This window comes from Nakaseomyces bracarensis (genome assembly GCF_045282275.1).
Source record: "Nakaseomyces bracarensis strain CBM3 chromosome Unknown Scaff3_0, whole genome shotgun sequence".
In the NCBI taxonomy this organism is placed as follows: Eukaryota; Fungi; Ascomycota; class Saccharomycetes; order Saccharomycetales; family Saccharomycetaceae; genus Nakaseomyces; species Nakaseomyces bracarensis.
The window spans coordinates 376,551-402,758 of NW_027263962.1; the positions used below are offsets into that span (position 1 = coordinate 376,551).

At 37.9% G+C, this 26,208-nt stretch overlaps 15 protein-coding genes across 15 annotated transcripts; 9 read left to right on the top strand and 6 right to left on the bottom strand.

The window, feature by feature from the left end:
* Window positions 1-35: 35 nt before the first annotated feature.
* BCS1 (bifunctional AAA family ATPase chaperone/translocase BCS1) lies at window positions 36-1,409 on the bottom strand (the record flags this gene model as incomplete). Its single annotated transcript, XM_071050658.1, has 1 exon — window positions 36-1,409. The coding sequence occupies one exon, from the start codon at window positions 1,407-1,409 to the stop codon at window positions 36-38; it is 1,374 nt and encodes a 457-aa protein (XP_070908448.1).
* A 294-nt stretch (window positions 1,410-1,703) lies between these two features.
* On the top strand, window positions 1,704-3,254 carry ARH1 (NADPH-adrenodoxin reductase; the record flags this gene model as incomplete). Its single annotated transcript, XM_071050659.1, has 1 exon — window positions 1,704-3,254. The coding sequence occupies one exon, from the start codon at window positions 1,704-1,706 to the stop codon at window positions 3,252-3,254; it is 1,551 nt and encodes a 516-aa protein (XP_070908449.1).
* A 407-nt stretch (window positions 3,255-3,661) lies between these two features.
* On the top strand, window positions 3,662-3,967 carry ATP17 (F1F0 ATP synthase subunit f; the record flags this gene model as incomplete). The annotated part of the gene is made up of 1 exon (XM_071050660.1): window positions 3,662-3,967. One exon carries the CDS (start codon window positions 3,662-3,664, stop codon window positions 3,965-3,967), a length of 306 nt encoding a protein of 101 aa, XP_070908450.1.
* A 242-nt stretch (window positions 3,968-4,209) lies between these two features.
* On the bottom strand, window positions 4,210-4,446 carry LSM6 (U4/U6-U5 snRNP complex subunit LSM6; the record flags this gene model as incomplete). Its single annotated transcript, XM_071050661.1, has 1 exon — window positions 4,210-4,446. The coding sequence occupies one exon, from the start codon at window positions 4,444-4,446 to the stop codon at window positions 4,210-4,212; it is 237 nt and encodes a 78-aa protein (XP_070908451.1).
* Window positions 4,447-5,405: 959 nt separating this feature from the next.
* RGA2 (GTPase-activating protein RGA2) lies at window positions 5,406-7,967 on the top strand (the record flags this gene model as incomplete). The annotated part of the gene is made up of 1 exon (XM_071050662.1): window positions 5,406-7,967. The coding sequence occupies one exon, from the start codon at window positions 5,406-5,408 to the stop codon at window positions 7,965-7,967; it is 2,562 nt and encodes an 853-aa protein (XP_070908452.1).
* Window positions 7,968-8,899: 932 nt separating this feature from the next.
* Window positions 8,900-9,214, bottom strand: SDH6 (Sdh6p; the record flags this gene model as incomplete). Its single annotated transcript, XM_071050663.1, has 1 exon — window positions 8,900-9,214. The coding sequence occupies one exon, from the start codon at window positions 9,212-9,214 to the stop codon at window positions 8,900-8,902; it is 315 nt and encodes a 104-aa protein (XP_070908453.1).
* A 583-nt stretch (window positions 9,215-9,797) lies between these two features.
* Window positions 9,798-11,711, top strand: ARO10 (phenylpyruvate decarboxylase ARO10; the record flags this gene model as incomplete). Its single annotated transcript, XM_071050664.1, has 1 exon — window positions 9,798-11,711. The coding sequence occupies one exon, from the start codon at window positions 9,798-9,800 to the stop codon at window positions 11,709-11,711; it is 1,914 nt and encodes a 637-aa protein (XP_070908454.1).
* A 584-nt stretch (window positions 11,712-12,295) lies between these two features.
* RNJ42_00495 (RNA annealing protein YRA1) lies at window positions 12,296-12,571 on the top strand (the record flags this gene model as incomplete). Its single annotated transcript, XM_071050665.1, has 1 exon — window positions 12,296-12,571. One exon carries the CDS (start codon window positions 12,296-12,298, stop codon window positions 12,569-12,571), a length of 276 nt encoding a protein of 91 aa, XP_070908455.1.
* A 1,446-nt stretch (window positions 12,572-14,017) lies between these two features.
* RNJ42_00496 (RNA annealing protein YRA1) lies at window positions 14,018-14,386 on the top strand (the record flags this gene model as incomplete). Its single annotated transcript, XM_071050666.1, has 1 exon — window positions 14,018-14,386. One exon carries the CDS (start codon window positions 14,018-14,020, stop codon window positions 14,384-14,386), a length of 369 nt encoding a protein of 122 aa, XP_070908456.1.
* Window positions 14,387-14,695: 309 nt separating this feature from the next.
* Window positions 14,696-15,058, bottom strand: COI1 (Coi1p; the record flags this gene model as incomplete). The annotated part of the gene is made up of 1 exon (XM_071050667.1): window positions 14,696-15,058. One exon carries the CDS (start codon window positions 15,056-15,058, stop codon window positions 14,696-14,698), a length of 363 nt encoding a protein of 120 aa, XP_070908457.1.
* Window positions 15,059-15,827: 769 nt separating this feature from the next.
* Window positions 15,828-16,157, top strand: RPP2B (ribosomal protein P2 RPP2B; the record flags this gene model as incomplete). Its single annotated transcript, XM_071050668.1, has 1 exon — window positions 15,828-16,157. One exon carries the CDS (start codon window positions 15,828-15,830, stop codon window positions 16,155-16,157), a length of 330 nt encoding a protein of 109 aa, XP_070908458.1.
* A 207-nt stretch (window positions 16,158-16,364) lies between these two features.
* NKP1 (Nkp1p) lies at window positions 16,365-17,090 on the bottom strand (the record flags this gene model as incomplete). The annotated part of the gene is made up of 1 exon (XM_071050669.1): window positions 16,365-17,090. The coding sequence occupies one exon, from the start codon at window positions 17,088-17,090 to the stop codon at window positions 16,365-16,367; it is 726 nt and encodes a 241-aa protein (XP_070908459.1).
* Window positions 17,091-17,566: 476 nt separating this feature from the next.
* ATO3 (putative ammonium permease ATO3) lies at window positions 17,567-18,394 on the bottom strand (the record flags this gene model as incomplete). Its single annotated transcript, XM_071050670.1, has 1 exon — window positions 17,567-18,394. One exon carries the CDS (start codon window positions 18,392-18,394, stop codon window positions 17,567-17,569), a length of 828 nt encoding a protein of 275 aa, XP_070908460.1.
* Window positions 18,395-21,011: 2,617 nt separating this feature from the next.
* EFT2 (elongation factor 2) lies at window positions 21,012-23,540 on the top strand (the record flags this gene model as incomplete). Its single annotated transcript, XM_071050671.1, has 1 exon — window positions 21,012-23,540. One exon carries the CDS (start codon window positions 21,012-21,014, stop codon window positions 23,538-23,540), a length of 2,529 nt encoding a protein of 842 aa, XP_070908461.1.
* A 419-nt stretch (window positions 23,541-23,959) lies between these two features.
* MUS81 (Mus81p) lies at window positions 23,960-25,867 on the top strand (the record flags this gene model as incomplete). The annotated part of the gene is made up of 1 exon (XM_071050672.1): window positions 23,960-25,867. The coding sequence occupies one exon, from the start codon at window positions 23,960-23,962 to the stop codon at window positions 25,865-25,867; it is 1,908 nt and encodes a 635-aa protein (XP_070908462.1).
* Window positions 25,868-26,208: the final 341 nt, after the last annotated feature.

Genomic DNA, 26,208 nt, shown 5'->3' on the forward strand with positions numbered 1-26,208 from the left:
TACATGGGGAGAACATTATTATATACAACTAGGTACTATATTATGAATTCCTCGTTTGTTTTCATGGTAGTTACCATTTTGATAGCATTCATTGGGTCATCTTTGTTCATAACGAAGAGTCCTTGGAGTTGCGCTGTACTAACTGTTGCACCCATGTTGTCTACCGCTGCTACGAACTCACGACAGAGTTTAGTCTCTCCAGGATAGAACTTCATGAACATCTTCTCCACTTGGTAAGACGTAGCATTGCCTATAAACACCTTGTAGTCGATTCTCCCTGGTCTCATTATAGCTTTGTCCAGCTTCTCAGGGTGGTTTGTCGTCATGAATGTGATGGTCTCTTCGCTTGATGTCACACCGTCCAAAGCGTTTAGTAGCCCGCTAAATGTTACTGCGGAATGGAAGCCCTGTTCACCAGTTTGATCCCTCTTATTAAATGCTGCGTCAATGTCTTCCAATAACAGGATACTTCTCTCGGGCATATTGTTCATTAGATGGTTTAATCGGTCGTCAGTCAAGTTGTTTTCCGATAGGTTCAGTATACAGATATTGTAATCTAACTCGCCTGCTAATGCCTGGATAAAACTGGTTTTACCGGAACCAGGTGGGCCGTAGAGTAGATAACCACGTCTGTATGGAATACCACGATCTGAATACCACTTCCCGTTGTTCATAAAGTCGTGAACATCATCAAGAATACCCTCTTTTATTCCTTTATCTAAAATGACAGACGGTAATAATCTCTTGGCCTTTGGCTGACCAAACTTCCTCCACTCAGGACCAAACGAGGTGTATATTACGGTTTTACCAGCATTTGTCTTTAATGCAATATCTTTGGCTTCATTCAGAATCTCTGTGAACAAATGTCTATCTCTGTATAGTGTAGTTAGAGTTACTGTCTCAAATGGTGACCCATTGGCCAGATCTACCATCTTGGCTGACCTCTCTCTCTTGATTAGTATAAATGCGCCTTTGTACCTAATCCAATGGTTACCAGGGCCCGGCACAAGACTAAACTTAGTACTCACAGACCCATTGTCGTGTTGCAAGTAACTGGTTCGTACAGATAAATGCTTTGAAATTCTCTGTGGATGCCTGGCCATCCACGATAAAAACCAGGAATACGACTTATCTCGCGACTGTATCTCCAAATCGATGATCATCTGCCTGTATAATAGCCTACTGGCCCTTACCATACCGGATTTCGCCAGAGCAAGACCTGTACCCAGCAACATAAGACCACCACCAGCTGCAAAATATGGATTGTTCTGCATCGCAGAGTCAAACAACTGCCTCAATTGCCCTTTTCCACCAGCATCAGACCCCAGGGCCTCAACACCGTCTACCATAGGCGTTCCCCCAACATCCACATTAATACCTTGATCCTGACTATTGGGAGGCTTATCCATCAGATATATCTATTCAAACCAATTTTGTTAAACTCAGTTAGTACCTATAATCACAGAACTAATTAGTTTCTATGTTTCCAATCAACAAAAAGGGTGTCTGTCTCTGTCTCTCGATGCCTTTATTCACTCACCCACTACTAAAATCCCAGCTTCATTTTTTTTTTCATTATTAATTAAGGTTGCCTGGCTATATAAGATGAGACTTATATTCTTGGGCCTTGATCTGGAAGGATACGTTTATATTACTTATTGATATTAATTATAATAGTTGTATAAGGAGTAGCCATATTAGTGATGATGGTATCCCTGGGAATGAGGTCTTTGGTAAGACGGAGCATTGGGATAAGGTTGCTTAGTCATGCTGTACCTAGGAAGACTGTATCGATAGTTGGGTCTGGACCTTCTGGGTTCTACACGGCGTATCATCTATTGTCGAAGGCCAGTGTACCTCTACATGTTACCATGTGGGAGAGGTTACCGGTTCCATTTGGGTTGAGCAGGTACGGTGTGGCCCCGGATCATCCTGAGGTCAAGAACTGCGAGGACACTTTCACTGAGTGTGCTGAGAGGTATCTAAGTGGTGATAAGACAGAGGACAATCCACTTGGCCATAAGTTTGATTTCATCGGTGGGGTCTCTGTCGGTGATGAGGTGACTCTGAAGCAATTAAGGGAGTCACAGGATGCCGTGGTTCTCAGCTACGGCTGTGGTGGGGACAAGAAGCTCGGAATACCACACGAAGACGATACCACTGGTATACTCACAAGCAGAGAGTTTGTGGGCTGGTATAACAGCCACCCAGACATGCAAGACGATGACCGTATTCTAAATATAGATTGGTCACGTGTTCGTAACGTTGGTATTATAGGAAATGGTAATGTTGCCCTGGATATCGCCAGAGTTCTATTGAGCAACAAGATAGACGAGATATGGAATGGCACTGATATTTGCCCTGACGCATTGGAGCTGCTTAAGGAAGCACCTATTGAAAACGTGAAGATCATCGGTAGGCGAGAGTTCATCCATTCTAAGTTTACAAACAAGGAGTTTAGAGAGCTATGGGAGCTGGAGAAGTTCGGAATCCAGGGCAAGATATCTAAACAGTACTTCTCAGAGGATATGTTCGATTTCGACGCTAATAAGGGCAACACGCTCTACGACAGAGCCTTTAAGAGAAGAGTGGAGATGTGTTCTCAGTATTTGAGACCCTTTGAGCAAAGAACGAAGAAGAACTATATGAAAGCGGAACCCGCTGAACCAATTGGTGTACAATGGGAACTGGATTATTTAAAGAGCCCACTCATCATCAATAGAGATGAAAACGATAACTTGAAATCCCTAACGTTGGCGGTGAATGAGGTGGTAGACAATAAAGTCGTCCCCACAGACGAAAGAGTCACGTACGACCTCGATTTGCTCATAACCTCTCTCGGATACGGCGGGAAACCCTTGCGGGAGTTCGACGAGATGGGTATTTCATTCCACAAATCCCGCGGCAACGTGCTGAACCGTAACGGTGCTGTGCTGAGCACTGAAGGCAAACCTGTCCCGAGCCTATACGCCACGGGCTGGATCCGCAAGGGAAGCCAAGGTGTCATCGCCAGCACCATGGTCGACGCCTTTGAAGTAGCAGACTTGATACTAAAGGACATCGAGTCCAAACCTGCCCCCACAAACCCACAGGCGGACGTTACACAACTAGTCAAGGACAAGAAACACACTACTTGGGCCGACTGGCAGAAGCTGAACGGCTACGAACACTTACAGGGCTACCCTGGCGCCAAACCAAGAGAGAAGATCACATCCATCGAGAAGATGTACAACCTACTCCAATTCACTTTGTAAATACCTGCCTTGCATTTTTTTTTCTTTGTCTTTTCCTTTCTGTTAATACTCATCTACCATTTATAATAAACTCTTATATATTTACTACCCTGTCCAATCATATTCCTGGATGATCACGTGTATAACAATAGCTGTAGTAAGTACATTACCGTATACAATGTCATATACATACCGTCTCAAGTGATATGTTTACTAATTTTCTTCAAGCTTCCGGGTTTTTGTTTTGTTGGTTTTGGTGTGTGTGTGTGAAGGTGAGCCCTTAATGGATGAGGGATGTTATATTTTGAAAGTCATCAAGTTTATATATTGATAATATATTCATTCGAATCTGTTTTCTAGTTGTTTTTATGATCCCTTCTTTTTTTTAAGAGGAAAAGGAGGATTTACAGAACAAAAATACTATAAAAATGATATTCAAGCGTGCAGCCTCGACGTTGATTCCACCAAAGATTGTTTCTGCTCAGCAGTTGGGTGCGGCACCCAATGCTAAGCGTATTGCCAATGTTGTCAGTTTTTACAAGTCTCTTCCACAGGGCTCTGCTCCAGCTGTTGACAATGCTAGTTACAGTAAGTTTCTAGGTAAATACAAGTCGAAGTTCTACGACGGTGATAACGCTAGTGGTAAACCTATTTGGCACTTATCTGTTGCCGTGATCACATTGGGTTACACTCTAGAGTACTTCTTCCACTTGAGACACCACAAAGACCATTAAAAAACCTAAACTCCCCCCCAACATATAAAAAATTCATTTTAAAACAGTAACAAAAAAGGTACATATTAATTTGTATATATTCTATAACCAAATAAAAAGAAATCAAAGAATAATTCTTCTTTTTTTAAAAAAAAAACAAACGATCATTAAAAGGGCCCTAATATTATATCTTTATGTAAGGGAGTGGTCCTATATTATTGTTGTAGGTGGAGAGGGGCAGAGTGAGTCAATTTTTTGCTTATTCAGGCTTCACTAATATACATAACTTGGGTACCTCTTAGAAACACATCACTATTGTACTTCCTGAGTAGATTGTTACTAGAACTCTCGTAATGTTCTTTGGTCCCGCTGAGAGCCACATTCATAAACCCATCGATACTCTCAAGCACACCACTGTACAGTATACCGCTGTACAACTTCACATGGACAGGTTTCCCCAGGATATTCGCTAGGAATTGCGTCGATACACTCTCTGACATAATTTGCTCTTTGTTCTTATATTATATTGTATATCTAAGAAGTGATTCAACTAGTTTTGTTATAGCTCTCAGTCTAATGTATAATAATAACTAACAATTTTTTTTCCACTTGAAAGCAGATGATAAACATTACCCGGATATGTTACCCGGATATGTTAATATTTACCCGGACACCATATTATCCGGGTAAATATTAACCAGCTCCGAGGTTAAAAAAAATAAAGGCCCTCAAAAAAAAGAAAGAAAGAAAAAAAAGAAGATGACAGGTGGTGCGTAAATAGCCTTTTGGTGTATGTCTAAGAGTTTATGAGTGTATTGTAATTCTGTAAGTAGTTCTGTAAGTTCTGTAAGTTCTGTAAGTTCTGTAAGAGTGTCTTGTGTCTGGATACCGATTGGTAACCTTAGTTCGATGAACACGTATTGTTATTTACTTATTTGTGGCGGGGGGACAGTAAATTACTACCACCTCACCACCTTTTTTCTTAACTTTGAAAATAAAAAAGATGTAGGAATAATAAATATACGCACGAAGAAAGAGAGATTGCTTAAAGGTTAAAGTAGTTCTTGACCACATAGGAGTGGAAATAAACTCCGCATTTAGAAAAGCCTGTAGAAATATAAAATGCGAGTTCAATATGTATTCAAGAAATATCATTGACACGAACTTCCGTAAGGAAATAAGAACTTAAAAAAAGGAAACGTAACACATCAGCGCTTGTAGGCAGACTTTTGACCAGATGTCCCAAATTAACACAAACAAGGATCTTGTTATAATAAATACTAAAAATTATAAAAAAAATTATAAAACTTCTGAGATATTATAAAACTTGATATCATAAATTGTATATTATCAAAGAGAACTGATATTGGCAAAACATTAAAAGACTTGATAGGTAATACTACTAGAGGCAAATATACTAGAAATATCAGTAAAAAGAGATAATACTACTTAATATCAGATGACCTTAGTGCTTACTGGTTTCCAGTTGTCTGACCCCGTGACTACCGTGCGTGGTGACGTGGTTGGCCCGGTGAAAGCGGAGGCGGAGGTTAAGAGGAAGAAGAAGAAGCCGAAGAAGAATGTTGGCGAGCTCGATGAGGTTGTTAGTAGGCGAGATCTTGGCGAGAGTAGTGATTCGAGTGCTACTTTGGAGGACGTGTTGGATGCTACGCTGGCTGACAACGTTATACTGGAAGAGGACGAGGAGAGCGATAGTGGAATGGTAGAGCAGAAGTTGCTTTTGAATAGGACTCCGCTGAGAAACGGCGTTGAGTCCCCGGGTACTCCTGATTCCGGGGAAACAGTGAGACGAGGGAGCATTGGTGTTGATTTCATGCCTATGCTGGGGGCTACTACAAGTGCTGACTACGTCACGAAGGAAACTAGCTCCAAATCAAATACACTTGGGCAACCACATGGGAAATCAGAAACACCGATGAGTATGCCGATGCTTGATCAAGAATTTGACTATGGGTACGGGTACGGGACAACACCTGTTTTAGCGACTCCGAAGTTGAGTCCACCGGCTAAAGTTACCACTAGCCATAAGAAGTCCACGAGTAATGTGGAATCCTCTCCAAGAGGGCTCGGGATCAGTAATAATAATAACTTGGCTACACCAACTTCGGTGTCAACAGGGCACTCAAGGAAATCATCAGTGAGTGGTACTCGCTCATCAGTGGCCTCGCCATCGAAACCAGAAGAGAAGAAGAGCTCCAGAAGCCTCTCGAGAAAGATCAACAATTTATTCTCTTCGAAGAAATCAAACCCGCACTCGAGAACTCCCTCAGCAGATATGGATACCCACTCAGGTTGGGGTGTGGCTGGCAGTAACACAACTTCTAAATCAAAAGTGGAACCACAAGTGACTCCGAGAACTAAAAAACCAACGGACAGAAGAGGTAAAAGCGATAGCTTAATCCTAAATGCTTTCCATCTTGACAAGAATAATAAGTCTATGTCACCACCGCCAAGCTCACACTTGGCGACTCCAAAACAGACATCTACTGCGTCAAATCCAAGAAGAACACCTAGTGGCGCTAATTCTATTGCTTCTACAACTAGCCAGCTTCAAAAGAAAGAGAGCAGCCGCTCTGGTTCCGTGGGTATTGCTTTCAATGTTACACAACCATTAACGGATGATACAGCAGGGAGACCAAATATTGGCCTCGGTCACAGATCGTCGAATAGTATGGGTAGTGTCAGCATTACAAATAGCAATAACAGCAATAATAATTCACTAGTGGCAGCTTCTATCTACAGGACGCCACCTCTGAATACTTTATCTGCTTTTGAAAAATCAACTGCCCCTGTTAATTCTGCTAGTAGAATAAATTTGAGAACAGGACTGACTCCAAATAAGGAAGAAAGAAGGGTCTCTACCATTTTCGACCTTTCTGCCGCTGATGACGGCCTTGATTCACCAGGTACTGATCTATATTCTAACGAATTACTACTGCGAAAGCTGAAAATTGAGATCAGAGAGTTAAATGCCACAAAGAAACAACTAAGAGATGAAATTGAAAAACTGACATTGACAAAGGATTCCCTTACACATGAGGTAGAGAACATTAAACACGACAAAGAGAAGTCATCCATGTCCTCATTCGAGATCTTTGATACACAAACAGGTGATGTGCAATCAGATACAAGCAGAAAGAGCAGTGCTAGTACCAATCGCGTTCTAATTGATTCTAAGATGGAACCTAGGCCAAAATTCTGGAAGATATTCGGAAGTAATAGCCGAAACGGAAACTCATACGAAAGCCAATCTGGTTCGAATTCATTAGATACCGTCTCACAGAATCAAATGACTTTGGTAGAAGTATGTGAAGTCGAAAGAACATGGGTTCCGCTGGTTATACGAATCTGTTTGGCACAACTGGAATCCAATAATAGTCACCTGAAATCAGAAGGTCTATACCGTAAGTCTGCATCAAGTGTGCTAGTAGAATCCATTGAGAAGGAGATGAATGAAGTAGATAATTTCTTTGTGGAAAACCCAACTCAAGATGTTCTTGAAGCCATAAATGGTTCCAAATTGCTGGAATTGATGGAAAGAGACGAACATGCTGTTGCTGGGGTCCTAAAGCGTTACCTACGACACTTCCCTGAACCCTTATTGATGTACGATATTTACGAACCAATGATGAACCTGGTGAAGAGGGATGATCTACTAAAGACTCTACCTCTATCCAACGGTAAAGTTCCTAAAGACTACGTCGATGAAGAAGACAAGGAGGAGAAGGGAAAATTGTTTAGAACAACCTTGGGTACAGTTATTAGACTTCTGAATGAACTTCCAAGAGCTCATTATGAGACCTTAAAAACAATTTGCAGACATTTGATATTAGTTAGTAGCTTCAGTGAGAAAAATCTGATGACTATCCGTAACCTAGCTATTGTTTTCAGTCCAAGTTTGATATCTGATGAGAATGGTGACAAAGATTTTACTGATATGAAGGAAAGATATTACATCATTGAGTTTATTCTGGGGCAAGAGAAAGAAATATTTGATTGATCAGAAATTGCTTTTCAATGTTATTGGAAAGTAATAATAAAAAGATAAAGAAAAGAAAAATAAATGACTCTAATACTCTAAAATTCCATGATAGATAAATTTTATTTCTGCATAACGCTAAACTATTCTACAGCTACTAACTATTAAAAATAATCCAGAATTCAGAAAAAAAAATTGATAATAATTATAATAAATATAAAAATTTAAAAAATGGGAAAATAAAAAAAAATAAATTACTGTTTTACTAATTCATACATTCACTATCCAAAAAATTTGGATAAATCTTTCCTTGTGTTAACTGTCATGTTTGATGAGATAACTACTAACTATTCCGCTGAAATAAAGAAAGTCTTCACCGATTTATTTTTCTTTATTATGTCTTTCAAATTTATTTTTTTTATTTTTTTTTTACTTATCTCTCCTTATAATTGGTCGCATTTGTGAGGATACCGTTTACTCTTTCTCATCACTAGCTGGAAATTCTTTTTCTTTTTTTTTTTTTTTTTGCTTTGATTGTTTGTCTGTTTTGTGTTTAATAACCGATTTCAGTTCCCACCTTTTTATCTTTAAGTTTTTTTTTAATTCAATTCTAAGATATTCAATAAAAAAACCAACAAAAAGAGATCATAAAATCCAAAACTCTACATTCATATATACATATTCGATACCCACACGTACACACATACTTTCCATTCTTTTTCCAATGAAAAATTCTTTGATTATATTTTATTTTTAATAATTGCATTATACCTACAAACAGTCAGATAAAAAAAAAAAGTAGTAGAAAAAGAAAAGGTATTTAGATTATATAATACATCCTTAATTAAAAATAAAGCTTTCTTTTTTTTATAATTATATGCCAAATGTGTATTTTCATTGGGTATTATATATTTATTACAAGTAATTATATATGTAAGTATATCTATATTTTTTCATCTAATATGGATATCTTTTAATTCAGGTTGAGCATAAAGCTTCAACTTTCTATTCCCTACTCTCAATAAGTGTTCAATGGTAGTAAAATCTTTCCTAGGCAGATCCTTATATTTGCCAAACTCGCCATGTATGAACTCTATGAAATGAGGCCTGCTTTCAACAGGTTTCTGATGAGCCACCCGTACGGCCTGCCTATACAGATGTATAACCTCCCTTTGTAATCCACTCAACTTCCTAACCATGATCTGTCCTGCTTTCCTGCTCCTGCTCCTTGTTCTGATAATTATAATATCTAGAACAAGCAAGCTCATCACTTTATAAACCCAACTAACCCTTAAAAAATATATATATACATATACAATATATATATATATTTTAAATCGTTTTTTACCCGGCTTCTCATAATTACAAAAAAAAATATTCCGCGGAGTTTTCCGGGTAAGTACTTATATACGTATTAATCATGTGATATGATCACGTGTTGCCTTGATATCACGTGATAACGTGTTCGGTACATATATACGTTAATATCATGTGTCCGTGATCGTCAATAATTACCTCCGCGAATTTCCGCGAATTTCCGAGTTTTCTTTTTTGATATTAATATGTGGTGTGGGGCACCGCCCGTGAATTTCCGTGAATTTCCGTGAATTTCCGGGCACCGCTGTTGTGCTTTGCTAAGCTCATCGTAAATTTTTGCTTAATTCATTGGGGTGTTATATTATTAAAACAGCTTATGTTATAATTTATAGTTTGAAGACATTGATTTGGGGTATTGCTATTTTGTAATTTATCCAAATATATAAAGGGTGGGACTGATCTTTGACAAATCAACTAACTCTTGTTCTTAATTGTAGTACCGCAAAGTCCTGATATTAAAAATAAAATAAGTAAATGACTCCAGTAACGTTAAACCACTATAATAAACAATCTGAAGGTTTCTCTTATGAGACCGTCTCCTTAAGTGAGTACTTGTTCCGCAGACTATACTCCGTGGGCACGAAATCTGTATTTGGTGTTCCTGGTGACTTCAATCTGCCTTTGCTAGAGTACCTATATGAGCCTACAGTTGATCTTAGATGGATCGGTAACTGTAATGAGCTGAACGCTGCCTATGCGGCGGATGGTTACTCTCGCTACAGTAATAAAATTGGGTGTCTCGTGACCACTTACGGTGTCGGAGAGCTCAGTGCGCTAAATGGTGTGGCTGGTGCCTTCGCTGAAGACGTCAAGGTGTTGCATGTGGTTGGTGTCGCTAGCTCTAAAGTGTCCGGTGAGAATAACGACGGCAAGAACGTGCACCACTTGATCCAGAGCCTTTACAACTCGAATTTCGTGGGACCAAACCATAAGACATACTACGAGATGGTCAAGGACCGCGTCTCTTGCTCAACAGAGTACCTAGAGGATATTAACACCGCTTGCGACTTGATAGATAAAGTCATCGAAGACATATACCGCTACAGTAAGCCAGGTTACATTTTCGTGCCAGTTGATCTGCAGGACCTCAAGGTGTCTACCAAGAACTTGGTCGAGAGACCAACTATCACATTGGAAGAGGCTATAGCACCTGTTGTTGGTGACGATAGCGCTCATGATGTCGAGAGCATCGCCGATTTGGTCCTAAACTGGCTATACCAAAGTACAACCCCATGTATCATTGGTGACGTGTTGACCGATAGATACGGCGGCTCCAGCAGATTAAATCAGTTGATTAACCAGTTGCAAGTCTGGAATTTTGCTACCGTGATGGGTAAATCCATCATTGATGAGAGCAACCCTCACTTTAAGGGATTGTACAACGGTAGAGAATGCCAATCGTCAGTTATTGAGGATTTCAGTAAATGTGACCTAATTATGCACTTCGGTCTGGAACTTAACGAAATCAACAACGGTCACTACTCTGTAGACTACAATGAGCACATCGGTGCTAACGTAGTTCAATTCCACAGTGACTACATTAGGTTTATGAACTCCAAGACCAAGGAAGAAAAACTATACCGTGACATTAACTTTATCCATGTCCTAGACAAGCTACTGGAAAGAGTCGACGTTTCAAGATTAAACCTTAAATATGAAGAGGAATGTGCCTCTTCTTCTACCAACAACGACTCTTGTGAAAGCCAAAACAATCAGCAAATCACACAAAAACTGTTGCAAGAGATAATGCCACAATACTTGAACCCTGGTGATGTTGTTGTCTGTGAGACTGGTTCCGTGCAATTTGGTGTTCGTGATTACAAATTCCCAACGAACCTAAAGTACATTAGTCAAGGTTTCTTCCTATCCATTGGTATGGCCTTGCCCGCATCTCTTGGTGTAGGTATTGCCATGCAGGACTACCCGCAACTTCATATAACAGATGAATCTCTAAAGGGCTATACACCAAGACTAATACTACTAGAAGGGGACGGTGCTGCTCAGATGACTATCCAGGAATTGAGCACCATCCTACACAACGATGTCCAGATGGAAATATTCCTATGGAACAACGATGGCTACACAATCGAGAGAGCTATCAAGGGCCCCACAAGAACATATAACGACATCGCTGCATGGAACTGGACAAAGCTATTCGAGGCCTTCGGTGACGGTCTAGAAGGCACGAAGGCCAAGACCGCCAACTGCACTTTGGAGACTCGCGACCAGTTCTTAACCAAGCTAAGAGAAATGAAGGCCCGCTCGTCTTGTACCCCAGCTCACCAGATCGAACTGCTAGAGGTAAAGATGGGTGTACTGGACTTCCCAGAACAACTTGAGTGTATGGTCAGCGCAGCAGCCTACAACAAGAAGAAAGAGCATATGTAATTAAGAGCATATGTATGGAACAGCATTATTTATATTTAAAAAATACACTAAGATATATATATATATATAGAAATGGGGCTAGCATTATAAAGGAATAGAATATATAAAATACTAAAACTATAGAATATTTGTAATATTTTAATATTTTAATGTTGTAGTATAATGTTATACGATACAATGTGATATGTCGTATAACAGTATACAACTAGAGTGTGTTTTTTATTTTATTTTGTACGATGGTTTCTGTGTGCTTCCTTAGAAACCTCTGTAGTAGAAAAGGGACAGTGTGGCTGTTTTTGGGGGGATTTTCCACGTTGCGGCGAAGAAAAAAAAGCCAGCCGACGCATTAAATTTTTTTTTTTGGAAAAAGTATAAATAGGGCTGGGGTGTTTGCTTTCAGTTCTCTTTTCTCTTCTCTTCTTGTCTCTTTCTCTTTTAACTTGCTTTCGAAGGAGGGTGGTGAAAAAAAAGTATTAACTTGTGTCTAAATTTATCATTTGGTGAAGATAAATTTTGGATAATAGCAAATTAATAGGTGGTCTGATAGCAACAAAAAAAACAAATACAAATTTCGTATAACAAAAATGTCTAACTTGGATAAATCTTTGGATGAAATTATTGGTTCTGGTAAGAGAGCCCCAAGAGCTCGTGTTTCTCGTCAACCAAAGAAGGTTGGTAAGCAAGTGAACACACGTCGTCGTGCTCCTGTTCCAGGTAGACGTAGGGCACCAGTCCAGTCTGCTCCTCCTTCTGCCGCTGTTGCAAGAGCTGCTAGTTTGTTGAACTCTACTAGAGAGGCTAGAGTTACTGTTGAAGGTTTGCCAAGAGACATCAAGCAAGATGCTGTTAGAGTATGTTAAAATATTTGTCTTTTTCTTGCAAAAAAGAGAAAGATATAAATATTTAAAAAAAAAATTGTCGGGGTTTCTTAATAGTTCCTTAAAGGGACAAGATGAAAATAATAATGAAATTGAAAAAAGAAAGAGTAGGGAATTATTACTCATCTCATCTTCTCTTTCTTTTTTTGATATGCTGGGTTTTTAAAATTCTAATTAAACTAAAAACGATGTTGTTTTTGGTTTTATTGGTTTCCCTTAAATTTAATATTTAAATTTTCTTGAAGTGACTGGGAAAGTCTGGGAGATAAAAATGGGTAGTTGAAATGGTTATATTTTTTTTTTCTTGAATTGGGTTTTTCACGTTCATTCTATTATGGTTGTTACTCTTTGGATACTTTTAATAATTTGTCCCTCGTACCTATCAATTTAACTATTCTACGCTAAGAGCAATTGATTTTGTCGACTTAGTTTGTATTTGAATGGAAAACTTAAATTGGTCTTGGGAGGACAAACACATTATTTTTATAAAAAAAAATAATGATAAAATGTTAAAAATAGTAATTAAAAAAGGAAAAAGTAACACCATTGAATGATTTCTTCACTAATTCCGATAGACTAAAAGGAATAGTGGATATAAAAATAAAAGTAAAAAATGACGAGAAACATATATCATATTTTTTCGCTTACAATATTGGGGTGAAATTAAATTGTGATCTTATATTTTCTCTTTTTTTTTTCTGATGTTAGTGACCACCTAATAATTATTTCACCAATAATTGACACAAGTTTTTCTCATTTGTGCTTTTAATTAAGTACTTTGTGAAACCCAAATAAAAGAAAAGAAAAGTAACATTTCAAAACATATCACTAATTATATTTTGTTTTATCTACCATTATATCTACAGTTCCTAATGAAACCCACTTCATGAATTATATTTTTTTTTTTGAACGGAGAAAAAGTTTGCCAGTGTTAATCCTATAGGGAATAACGTGGTAAATGTTCAAAGAAGGGAACCAATTAGGGAGGATGGCCTCCCCTATGATACAAATTCTAATGAATAAGAAATCGAATCGATTACCCAAGAATATTTTCATCTTTACCTATGGGTTCATAATATTTGGAAATACTCGTTGTTTTTTTTTTGAGAAAAAAATATATTATGACCAAATGACTAACTGATTTTTTTTTTGTTATGTGTTAAATTAAAATTGTATTGTTATTGTATTTGAGTTCTGTTCGAGATTTTATTTGTGTTAGGTAATTAGCTCTGATTTTTTTTCCTTTTGAGGTGTGGAAATTGCTTGCGCTCATGAGAGATTGATAAGAAATCTGTACAATAAGAAAACAAATCAATATAGTTTAAGAATAATAACGCATTTATATTGTTGTAGGAATTTTTCCAATCCCAAGTCGGTGGTGTGCAAAGAGTCTTGTTGAGTTATAACGAAAGAGGTCAATCCACTGGTATGGCTAACGTTACTTTCAGAAACGGTGATTTGGCTAAGAAGGCTGTTGCTCAATTCAGTGGAGCCCCAATTGATGGTGGTAAGTCTAGATTGAGATTGAACATTGTTGTTGACCCAAGTGTACAACTTCAACCAGCTCGTCCACTATCTGAAAGAATTAGAGCTGTCTCTCGTGGTAAGCCAAATGTTAGAAGCAATGTTAAGGCTCAACCACAACAGGTCAAGGCTAAGGGTCCATCCAAGAAGGCTGCCATGGCTAAGGCTGCTCGTAAGCAAAAGCCAAAGAAGGAAAGACAACCAAAGAAGAATTTGGAAGATCTAGACAAGGAGATGGCTGATTATTTCGGTGAGAGCACTAACGCTAACTAGTTATGTCTTCATCATTTTCCCTTTTTTCTTCCCTTAAATTCATAATATCCTCTTTATGGTACTTTCTTAAAAAGAAAATATGGACAATTAATTGTATTGTGTTTTGATAACACCAATATAATATCAAGATGAAAACCCTGTGGGTCCCGTCCATATCTATATTTGAATAAACGTTTGTAATATTTTCTATTTTATATTATTATATATTAAAAAAAAAAAATTAAAGTTTCTAATTCGTAGTTATCATAATCGTAGGTAATATTTTACAAGGGTGATAAAAGAATAAATAATTATAAGAAGGGTTCGGTTTTAATCATCATTGTTTCTATTGCGGCTAAACAAACTTAATCTATCACCCCGCTTCCTAGTCATTGCACTTACTCCGCCAGCCTCATACTTAGACTTTCTCGTCGTGGCAGCATCCGAGAGCTCTAGATCATACTCATCATCAGCCTGTGCTCTCCTTTTCGGTATAGGGAAACCCGGTTTAACCTGTGCCAAGTTATCATAGTACCCATCACTGTTGGGGTCTCCACCATTGATTAGAGCCTCTGGCTTATACTTGGCATCACGCTGTGACCGGACCACAGCCTTCACTAGCACCACTGAGAGCACACCGACTGCAGAGAGGTATAACGCATTCTTACCGATATTCTGAAATGGATTCGACATTTTTGTTTTGTAGTCTTTGTCAATAGTAAGGGGAGGAAAAGTGCTACTCAATTAATATATATACTCGTTGTGTCTGTGTGTGTTGCAGGTGTGTATATATAATATTATATGTAAGTTAGGGCTTCTTTCCTACTTGGCCCCCCCTCCCACAAAACGGAAAAGCCCTAATCATCACTTTCTACAACATTAAGATCATGTGTATAATACGTTACACACGATATATAATAATTGTTACCCTGCCCACATTTCCACCTTCCCCCCGTTCCCATACCTACGCTGAACATGCGAATTATTCAGCACACCCGTGCCCCATGACAGACGCAAACTTTTTTTCTTTAACTTGATAATTTTACTTACCCGGATATCGCTAATCCAACCAAAAAATGATGTTATATGTATATGTATAACCCACCTACGGCACTTTCTGTGCGCCTTCTACGCTTTCTCTGCCGTCTGCATCCATTTTCATAATAGTATGTCCGTATATAGTTACCATTTTCTCATTTTTTTCGCTCGAGCTCATCGCTTTCTGCTTGGAAAAAATTTTTTTTTTTTTTTCTTCATTTCTTTCCAAAATTTTATTCATTTATAAACTAAAACTTAATTCTATTCTCCATCTTACTTTCGTTTTCTATTTATATTGTAATTGTATCTTTTATATAAGTTCTAATATCTCCAAGGAATAGTCTGCTTTAATTTAATTTTTTGCTTAAATTGATTATTTCATCCCCAACTAAGATTAATTAAACCAAAAAAAACTAAGAAAAAAATGAAGTACTTGGCCGCTTACTTGTTGTTGACCCAAGGTGGTAACGAATCTCCAGCTGCTGCTGACATCAAGAAGGTTATTGAATCCGTCGGTATCGAAGCTGACGAATCCAGAATCTCTGAATTGTTGTCTGCTTTGGAAGGTAAGTCCTTGGACGAATTGGTCGCTGAAGGTCAAGAGAAGTTCGCTTCTGTTCCAGTTGGTGGTGCTGCTTCTGCTGGTGCCGCTGCCGGTGGTGCTGCTGCTGGTGGTGACGCCGCTGCTGAAGAAGCCGCTGAGGAAGAAAAGGAAGAATCCGATGACGACATGGGTTTCGGTTTGTTCGATTAAAGAAATTAAAAAAGTTCTCCGAATTTAATATTTCTTTTATCTATAAAAACAACAACCTTTTTTACATTCCTCTCTGCAAAAGATATATGTTATTAAAATAGATAGGTGTTGACTCTTAAAGTTAATACGTTTATAATTTACTTTATTAATCTATATTTTTTTTCTCTGCATTGCAAAAAAATCAATTTTTCTCTATTATTACATACTTTAAATAAGATTGAGTTCTTGAAATAGTATATTGGCAAGTTCTGGATCGTCATCTGCTCGCTTTAGCGCATCTTCTAATGTGTGAGATAGTTCCTTCAACGTTTCGTCAAGTTCGGTCTTGTAATTACTGAAATATTCGCTTAGAGACTCATTTCCGGAGCTAGTGCCTGTCCCATTGGCTTGGATGACAGCCTTTAGGTTATTTACTGGCTCAAGACGTAGGTCAAGCAAAGACAGCTTCTCTTGTGTGTACCTGAGTGCCTGACATTTCTTTATCACATCTGATTTGATGTTACTATACTCTCGGAGCAACTGGGACTCATTTTCGTTATTTGACTCGTCACTGTTTACCAATTCGAAATTGGGAAGCTTCAGAATATCTTCAACAAGATTATCCACATGTGTATTACTTAATTCCTGGTTCTCGATATTGTAGCGCAGCTCGGTGCCAATAGCATTTCGCGGTATATCACCAATTATATCCATCATCTCAGCTAAGGACCGCAGCTTCCAGTCGTTCTCGAGATCATACACAGTCTTCACTAAATGGTCACTCTTACCCTTAAGGGACAATGACTGCAACTTCCTGTTGCATTGCCGATCTATTAGTGTCTGAACCTCCGATGGTACATCTTCCAAATAATCCTCTATTCTAGTAGCATCTTGCGAGGCAATATATGATCTGATCTTCTCGTAAGTTCGAGATTCTCCAAACGGCAGAGACATATGAAATAATTACTTGTGTTGTATTTAAAAATTTAATGTAGTCCTACAATAGTTAAATCCACTTTCTTATTTGTATTTGGTGTCTGGATGATCTAAGGGACAAATTTTTATGTTTTGTAAGCGAAAGTACCCACAGTGAATGAACTAAGACCAAGTGAAAAGCTGGCAATCAAATGCAAAATAAAGTATATCGATAAATCCAAATGATCTTGCAATTGAATATAACAAGAGTTTTACGGTAAAAAAAATCTTTATCATAAAAGAAATGTAACTAATAATATAAATATGTATTGGGGGCGTTAAATTTTAAAAATAGTTAATTAGTATATATGAAAGGAAAAATCAAAGATGGTTACAATACAATTATGGAGACAAAAAAAATAAAGCATGCAATTAAAAGTAAAACATAGGAATTAGGGATTTGGAATAAGAATGTAGAATTAAAGTAGTGAAAGGAAGAGGCAAGGTTTCAGCTCTTAAGCTGGTGCGTTAGGCATCATCAATGCTCTCAAAGGAACGTAGGAGTTATCTTTCATCGAGACACAACAATACAGCATGTAGAACCCGCAAACACTTGCTAAGATACCGAAGTAACCACCAGCCATCTTACAGTTGTTGTTGTCAATGAAGTTACCTATGCACAACATCAAGAAAGTGAAATCTAGGAAGAACAACAAGAAGAACAGACCCCAAGCACTCTTTAATGTACACATCAGCATCAAAAATGTGAATACGCACCATGCTGCTAGATAGAAACCTATAATATTGTTTAACATACGAGGGTCCTTGTCATATTCTGTGATGGCAGCCATAGATGGTACGAAATCCAAACCGTAACTTAACCAGAAACCACCGAAGGAAGAGAAAACAGTCATAGAGAAGGTGTCACCGATGACAAAACACAATAAACCGGCAAACAATTCGATGGCACCACCGAAAAGCATATACATAGAGATAACAAATTGGTTGTTGGTAACACCACGGACATTGGCATTAACCAAAGACAGCACCAGACAACAGATGGAGAAAGAGGCTAGACCTAGAGGGACTGGGTTCGCTAGCTTTGTAGTCAAAGGAGGATGGTGATGAGGGCCTTGGTTTTCCTGATCGATCCCAAGAGCAGCTATAAGTTGGTTTCTCCTATAAGTAGAACCTCCTAGAGTGATAAACTCGGAGTCAGCATAGATTTCCTGGACCGGATACGACCTAGTCTCCGTGTATGTAGCATGTGGCAGCAAGTTAGACTGTTCAATATCAGTAGCAACAGGTTTCTCCACTTCCATTTGTGAAGATGATGAGCTCATTTTAATATAATAATTAGTTATTATTTTATTTTTATTTTGATTTATTTTATTTAATGGAAGAGTGGTAAGAGTTTACAATTATTATAATATTTATGAAAAAATACCAACCCCGAGAATTATATATAAATAAGGAACCCATTATATGCAAGAGAAAATTTTTTTTTTTATTTCTGTTACTGATGTTAATACCATCTACTTTTAGACATTTTTTTTTCCTTTGATCCACTTCTCATATCCTTTTTCTTTTTTTGGGTTTTTTCTTATACTTTTATTACTTTGTATTCTAACATACCCTCAAGAAGTATATCATTTATATGTAGGGTCATCTAATTGCATCTATCCTCCGATTAATAACGAAAGATTGTCATCTTCATTATTCTTTACTGTCATGTAATGTGTCTTAACAATGGGGCAATAAAAAAAAAATTTCATGGAAAAATAAAAAAGCCCTTTGGGAGAGTTTTTCCGAGGGTTCCCGATTTATTTCTTGACTTTCTACGGTACTTTAACTGCCCCTCTTTTTGTCTTTTCTCCCTGCTTGTAATATTGCGGGGAGAGTTTACTTTCTCCCCACGGACCCTTCTTCATGTCCACCCCCTCTTTCTATCCCACGTTCATTTACTCGCTATCAGTTATTGCTTTTTTTTTAATAATTGATGTACGATTATTTGTACGGGTACTTGTGTGTGGCTGCAAAACAGCTTTGTTCCTCTTGTCCGCACGGCTAAATACTCGGAAAAAAAAGAGAGGAAAGTTTTTCCGATTTCGGGTCTTACATAAACAAGTTCTATACATATGGGGGAATATACATTCGATAGAGAAAAGGAGAGGGTGTGTCATTTATGTAAATGATAAAATTACTTTAGTCAAAACTACTATTGGAGGTCTGAGAAATAGGGAGACTAATACGCACCAGCGGGTGTCTCCTACTTACAACCAACAAAAAACAACAAAACCCTTTAAAAAGTTGGAGTTCTTATCTCGTCTCTTGACCTATAAAAACATTGACCTATAAAAACATTGACCTATAAAAACATTGACCTATAAATATTGACCTATAAATATTGACCTATAAATATTGATCTATAAATATTGACATATTAATGCCCATATCCTTGACATATAAAATGCCCATATCCTTTAATAGTGTATGCTAATAAGAATTACTTGTAAGACCCCTCCCCCCCTAACGCAAGGGTACCTTAAACTACACCCTAAAGCACAAATACCCTAATGTAGCGATACCCTAAGCGACCCCTGGCAAGACCCTAATAACACGACACCCTAATAAAACAACACCCTAATAACACAACACCCTAATAACACAACACCCTAATAGCACAAACCCTAATAGCACAAACCCTAATAACACAAACCCTAAATGACAATACCCTAAAATGGCTGTATTTTATGCCTGGGAGTAGTTTCTTATAAAGACGTAAGCAAGCTCAGGAAGCGCAAGCTCAGAAAGCGCAAGCTCAGCTTAGAAAGTTCAGAATCCCCTTTATCTTGGAAGGGGAATGCCCGTGGTTTTTTTCGGCGTAGATTTCAGAATGCGTGCCGTTCTGAAATCTACGCCAGAGAGTCAGAAAAAAATTTCTTTTTTATTTTATTTTTTATTCTCTTCAGATTTTTACCTTTTTCTTCTGTTTTTCTGTGGGCCCACAGTAAAACCACAGCACCAAAAAGAAAAAAAAACCGTTTTGCTGTAACAATTTACCCTGATATACCGTAAACTATGATATCGTAGCAGTTCAGTTATTTTTTAAAAAAAATTGCCACGACTACATAGAATCACAGCCATTGCGTTTGCTGGTAAAAAAATTTTTTTTTCAGTAGTTAATTAATTCAAGTTTATATCCAGATATAATATAATAAATTACTTTCAATTAAGGAATTTTTGGGGAACTCATCGTAAATGATAAAGCAGGTGATGAGCTTTCGTGTCCTGAAATAAATAAATCCCACCTTTCTAATTTAAGAAAAAAAAAAGAAATTCTAAATAATAAAGAAACACTTGTACAAAAAGCCCTTTTCAATTGAACATTGAATTGGGAATATATGATTGTTATACCTATATATGAAAAAAAGAAATCCTAGCTCAAAGAAACAGCAGTACAAGGAATCGCCCTTCAACTTGTGATTGGAATCTTTACACAACCTTCAAAAAAAAAATTGAATATTTTATATTCATTTTGGCTTTTCTGTTAAAAAGAAAGTAGAAATAGGCATTTCAACTGACCAAAGAGGGTAAAAAAGTTAAGAAAAGAAAAATTTTTTTTTCCCTTCTTTCTCTTCTTCTCTTTAGACTTAGCTTTATATTTAAGTAATTGATTTCCTCTTCTCTTTTCACTCTTCATCCTCTCCCCCTTCCTTTATGTTATGTTTCTACAAAATTTCAATTATTATTTCTTATGAAAAATTTTTTATTTGTTTAAAATATTTAAAAAAAATTTTTTTTTTTTACTTTGTTCACTCTTATTTCATTTCTATCCTTTACTTGTTAATTCTTTTATAAGAACTTCTCTTTATTTATTCATTTTAACTTATATCTTTCTTTATTTCTTGAAGAAAAACACATCAACCCACCAGATATCCTAATAAATACAATTGCAAAATGGTTGCTTTCACTGTTGACCAAATGCGTTCCCTGATGGACAAGGTTACCAATGTGCGTAACATGTCCGTCATTGCCCACGTCGATCACGGTAAGTCTACTTTGACTGATTCCTTGGTCCAAAGGGCTGGTATTATCTCCGCCGCCAAGGCTGGTGAAGCCCGTTTCATGGACACCAGAAAGGATGAACAAGAAAGAGGTATCACCATTAAGTCTACCGCTATTTCTTTGTACACTGACTTGGCTGACGAAGATGTCAAGGAAATCAAGCAAAAGACCGAAGGTAACTCTTTCTTGATTAACTTGATCGATTCCCCAGGTCACGTTGACTTCTCCTCTGAAGTTACTGCCGCTTTGCGTGTTACTGACGGTGCTTTGGTTGTCGTCGACACTGTTGAAGGTGTCTGTGTCCAAACCGAAACTGTCTTGAGACAAGCTTTGGGTGAAAGAATTAAGCCAGTCGTCGTTATTAACAAGGTCGACAGAGCTTTGTTGGAATTGCAAGTCTCCAAGGAAGATTTGTACCAATCTTTCTCCAGAACCGTCGAATCCGTTAACGTTATCATCTCCACTTACGCTGATGAAATCTTGGGTGACGTCCAAGTCTACCCATCCAAGGGTACTGTCGCCTTCGGTTCCGGTCTGCACGGTTGGGCTTTCACCATCAGACAATTCGCCACCAGATACGCTAAGAAGTTCGGTGTCGACAAGTCTAAGATGATGGAAAGATTGTGGGGTGACTCTTACTTCAACCCAAAGACTAAGAAGTGGACTAACAAGGAAACCGACGCCGATGGTAAGCCATTGGAGAGAGCTTTCAACATGTTCGTCTTGGACCCAATCTTCAGATTGTTTGCTGCCATCATGAACTTCAAGAAGGACGAAATCCCAACCTTGTTGGAAAAGTTGGAAATCAACTTGAAGTCCGATGAAAAGGACTTGGAAGGTAAGGCTTTGTTGAAGGTCGTTATGAGAAAGTTCTTGCCAGCTGCTGACGCTTTGTTGGAAATGATTGTCATGCACTTGCCATCTCCAGTTACCGCTCAATTCTACAGAGCTGAACAATTGTACGAAGGTCCAGCTGACGATGAGCACTGTCTAGCTATCAAGAAGTGTGACCCAACCGCTGACTTGATGTTGTACGTCTCTAAGATGGTTCCAACCTCTGATAAGGGTAGATTCTACGCTTTCGGTAGAGTTTTCGCTGGTACCGTTAAGTCTGGTCAAAAGATCAGAATCCAAGGTCCAAACTACACTCCAGGTAAGAAGGATGATTTGTTCTTGAAGGCCGTCCAAAGAATTGTCTTGATGATGGGTTCCAGAGTTGAACCAATCGATGACTGTCCAGCCGGTAACATTGTCGGTTTGGTCGGTATCGATCAATTCTTGTTGAAGACTGGTACTTTGACCACTTCCGAATCCGCTTACAACATGAAGGTCATGAAGTTCTCTGTCTCTCCAGTTGTCCAAGTCGCCGTCGACGTTAAGAACGCTAACGACTTGCCAAAGTTGGTTGAAGGTTTGAAGAGATTGTCCAAGTCTGACCCATGTGTCTTGACTCAAATGTCCGAATCCGGTGAACACATTGTCGCTGGTACCGGTGAATTGCATTTGGAAATTTGTTTGCAAGATTTGGAAAACGAACACGCTGGTATTCCATTGAAGATCTCCCCACCAGTTGTTGCTTACAGAGAAACTGTTGATGCTGAATCTTCTCAAGTTGCTTTGTCTAAGTCTCCAAACAAGCATAACAGAATCTACTTGAAGGCTGAACCAATGTCTGAAGAAGTTACCAGAGCTATCGAAGAAGGTAAGATTAACCCAAGAGACGATTTCAAGGCCAGAGCTAGAGTTATGGCTGATGAATACGAATGGGATGTCACTGACGCCAGAAAGATCTGGTGTTTCGGTCCAGATGGTCAAGGTGCTAACTTGGTCGTTGACCAAACCAAGGCTGTTCAATACTTGAACGAAATCAAGGATTCCGTTGTTTCCGCTTTCCAATGGGCTACCAAGGAAGGTCCAATCTTCGGTGAAGAAATGAGATCCGTTAGAGTTAACATCTTGGATGTTACCTTGCACGCTGATGCTATCCACAGAGGTGCTGGTCAAATCATGCCAACCATGAGAAGAGCTACCTACGCTGGTTTCTTGTTGGCTGAACCAAAGATTCAAGAACCTGTTTTCTTGGTCGAAATTCAATGTCCAGAACAAGCTGTCGGTGGTATTTACTCCGTCTTGAACAAGAAGAGAGGTCAAGTTGTCTCTGAAGAACAAAGACCAGGTACTCCATTGTTTACCGTCAAGGCTTACTTGCCAGTTAACGAATCTTTCGGTTTCACCGGTGAATTGAGACAAGCTACTGGTGGTCAAGCTTTCCCACAAATGGTCTTCGACCATTGGTCCACTCTAGGTTCCGACCCATTGGACCCAACCTCCAAGGCTGGTGAAATCGTTGTCGAAGCCCGTAAGAGACACGGTATGAAGGAAGAAGTTCCAGGCTGGCAAGAATACTACGACAAATTGTAAGAATAATAAAAGGCTAGAATTATATGGGCTGCTTAGTATTTTTCACTTTAATGAACTTAATTTTTCTTTATTAATAACACATGCTTAGTATCTCTCTATACTTGGATTATTTTTGACTTTTTGTTTGTAGTTTTATTTCATATTATTTAAATTTTTAAAAAAATATAGTGTCATCTTTAAAATATACACAATACTATTATAAAATTATTTTTTTATCGATTATTTCTACATAGTCTACTGTAAAATTCCTCATCTTAGACTTTAACCTGATTCGCGATGAGCTGATGTTAAGCTTTTGCAATTGTGATTCAAATAAAAAAGCCCAAACTAACTACAGTACCTTGTAACAGATTACAAAAATATAATAAGTTTATTATTTATCTTATAATTAAAACAAGCCACCGAATGTATTGGTATATATGTTGCCCAGTAATCTTAAGGACTTATATCTGAAATGGTTACACGAGTTGGTCGAGGGACTGGATGCAAAACAGGAACAACTCACTAATACTTATAGAAAAGCTATTCGGAATCTAGAAGAAGAAGAAGGTGTATTCTACTCACCAAAGGATTTGAGGAAAGTCAAGGGCATCGGTGCTACTATAGTTAAAAGGCTAGAATCGAAGTTGGAAAAGCATTGTAAAGAAATAGGTGTTGAGGTTCCAGGTAGAACGATAGAGTCGGATGAAGTGAAAAGTAGTCCCAAAAAGAGACAAAGAACTGCATTGCGAATAGGCTCCTCTGAGTCTCATAATAATGATACTGATAATAACAATGAACAAACCTCCAAAAAACGTAAGAGAAAATACATACCAAAAAAACGCTCAGGTGCATATGCCATATTGCTTGCCCTTTTAGAGTTGAATGCTGTAGATAAAGGTTTCATTAAACAAGATGTAGCGACTGTTGCACAGAAATACACCGATCATAGTATGACTCCTAACTTTTCTACCAAAGAGTACTATAGTGCTTGGTCATCCATAGCACAGCTATCAAAACATGACTTGGTTTTAATAGAAGGTCGACCACAACAACATTCACTTACTGATGAAGGTCTTAAATTAGCAATTCACTTGAAATTGGCCGATCAGATTGAGTTCGAAACGGATACACCACCGCAATCAAATCCATGCAGTAAATCACTTTACTCACCTGAACATACGGCAAATTTTGATGAATTAGTTATAGAAAATAATATCCCCACAATAGTCACCTCAAAGAGTAACCTTGACACGAGCATTAACCAAATGTTATTAGAGAGAACATTTGGAAGCCAAGAAATATTGAAGGATGCAACATCCCTTCAGATCGCCAGTAGATCGCATACAATTGGAACATCTAACCCTTTTACAGACCAGTACATAATTGAACCGCTGCCGAGAGATAATTCTGACTTCCCATCAGGTAATAAAAACGTCATTCAACGCAGAAGATTTGCAAAAATCAGTTACGAACTTTGGTCTCCCAACAGTTACGAAATTTATCCAATAATTGACCATCGAGAGGTGAGATCTCATTCTGACAGGGAGTATTTTGCTAATGCCTTTAAAGCCAAGAATATGAAATCAGAAATCAGACAACTGTCACTAGGTGATATTATATGGGTAGCTAAAAATAAAGTAACAGGTACACAGTGTATATTAAATACAATCGTTGAGAGAAAGAGATTAGATGACCTTGCGATGAGTATTAGGGATAATAGATTCATGGAGCAGAAAAACCGATTAGAGCAATCAGGATGTAAGCATAAATATTATCTCATAGAGGAAACTATCGGTAGTTCTATAGGTAATATGGCAGAGGCATTAAGAACAACACTGTGGGTTATCTTAGTATACTATAGGTTTTCCATGATTCGAACTAGTAATGCTGAAGAGAGTGTAGACAAATTACATGCGCTACATACAGTGATTACCGAAAGTTACAAAGATAAATGTCTGCTTGTACTGTTACCGAACAACTTGAAGAGTCAGGATGACTATAGAAGCACTCTAGAGTTGTTTAAGCAGGAATTTGAAAAGACTGACATGATTGAATGTTGTCATACATTTCAGACCTTCCAAGATATAATGCGTAAGAGAGAGTTGAAAACCATAAAAGAGCTGACTATACATATACTAATGCTTGTTAAAGGCGTCTCATTGGAGAAAGCAGTCTCGATCCAAAAGGAATTTCCCACCTTAAACCACATCCTCACTGCTTATCAGAGATGCCCTAGTGAACAAGCGGCAAAACTACTCATGTTTGAAAAATTCGGAAACGCACCTGGAGCTAAAAAGATATCTAAACAATTATCAGAGAAACTAGCGGATGTCTTTGCAGTTTAGCCATTGATTTTTCTATTTATCTATATAGAGGTAGGGTTATTTCCAAAAAACGATAACCCTAATAATAAAGGGCCAAAAAAAAATAAAAGCGAAATAGACTCTCATACATATGAATACGAGGAAGATATGTTGGAGAGATTGGGGAATACAATACATATTCAACAACTATATCTTGATCCTATCTCTTCGTCGTAAAGGTTTGCCGTTCTAAACGTCACTTTTTTTTTTTTCTACAATGTTTTTTTCTATTAAGCCGCTTCGGAAAAATACAATAATTAATTGATCGATTACTTCGTATACCAGTGAATTTCGTTTATTATTGATCTACGTCATTAAGAACC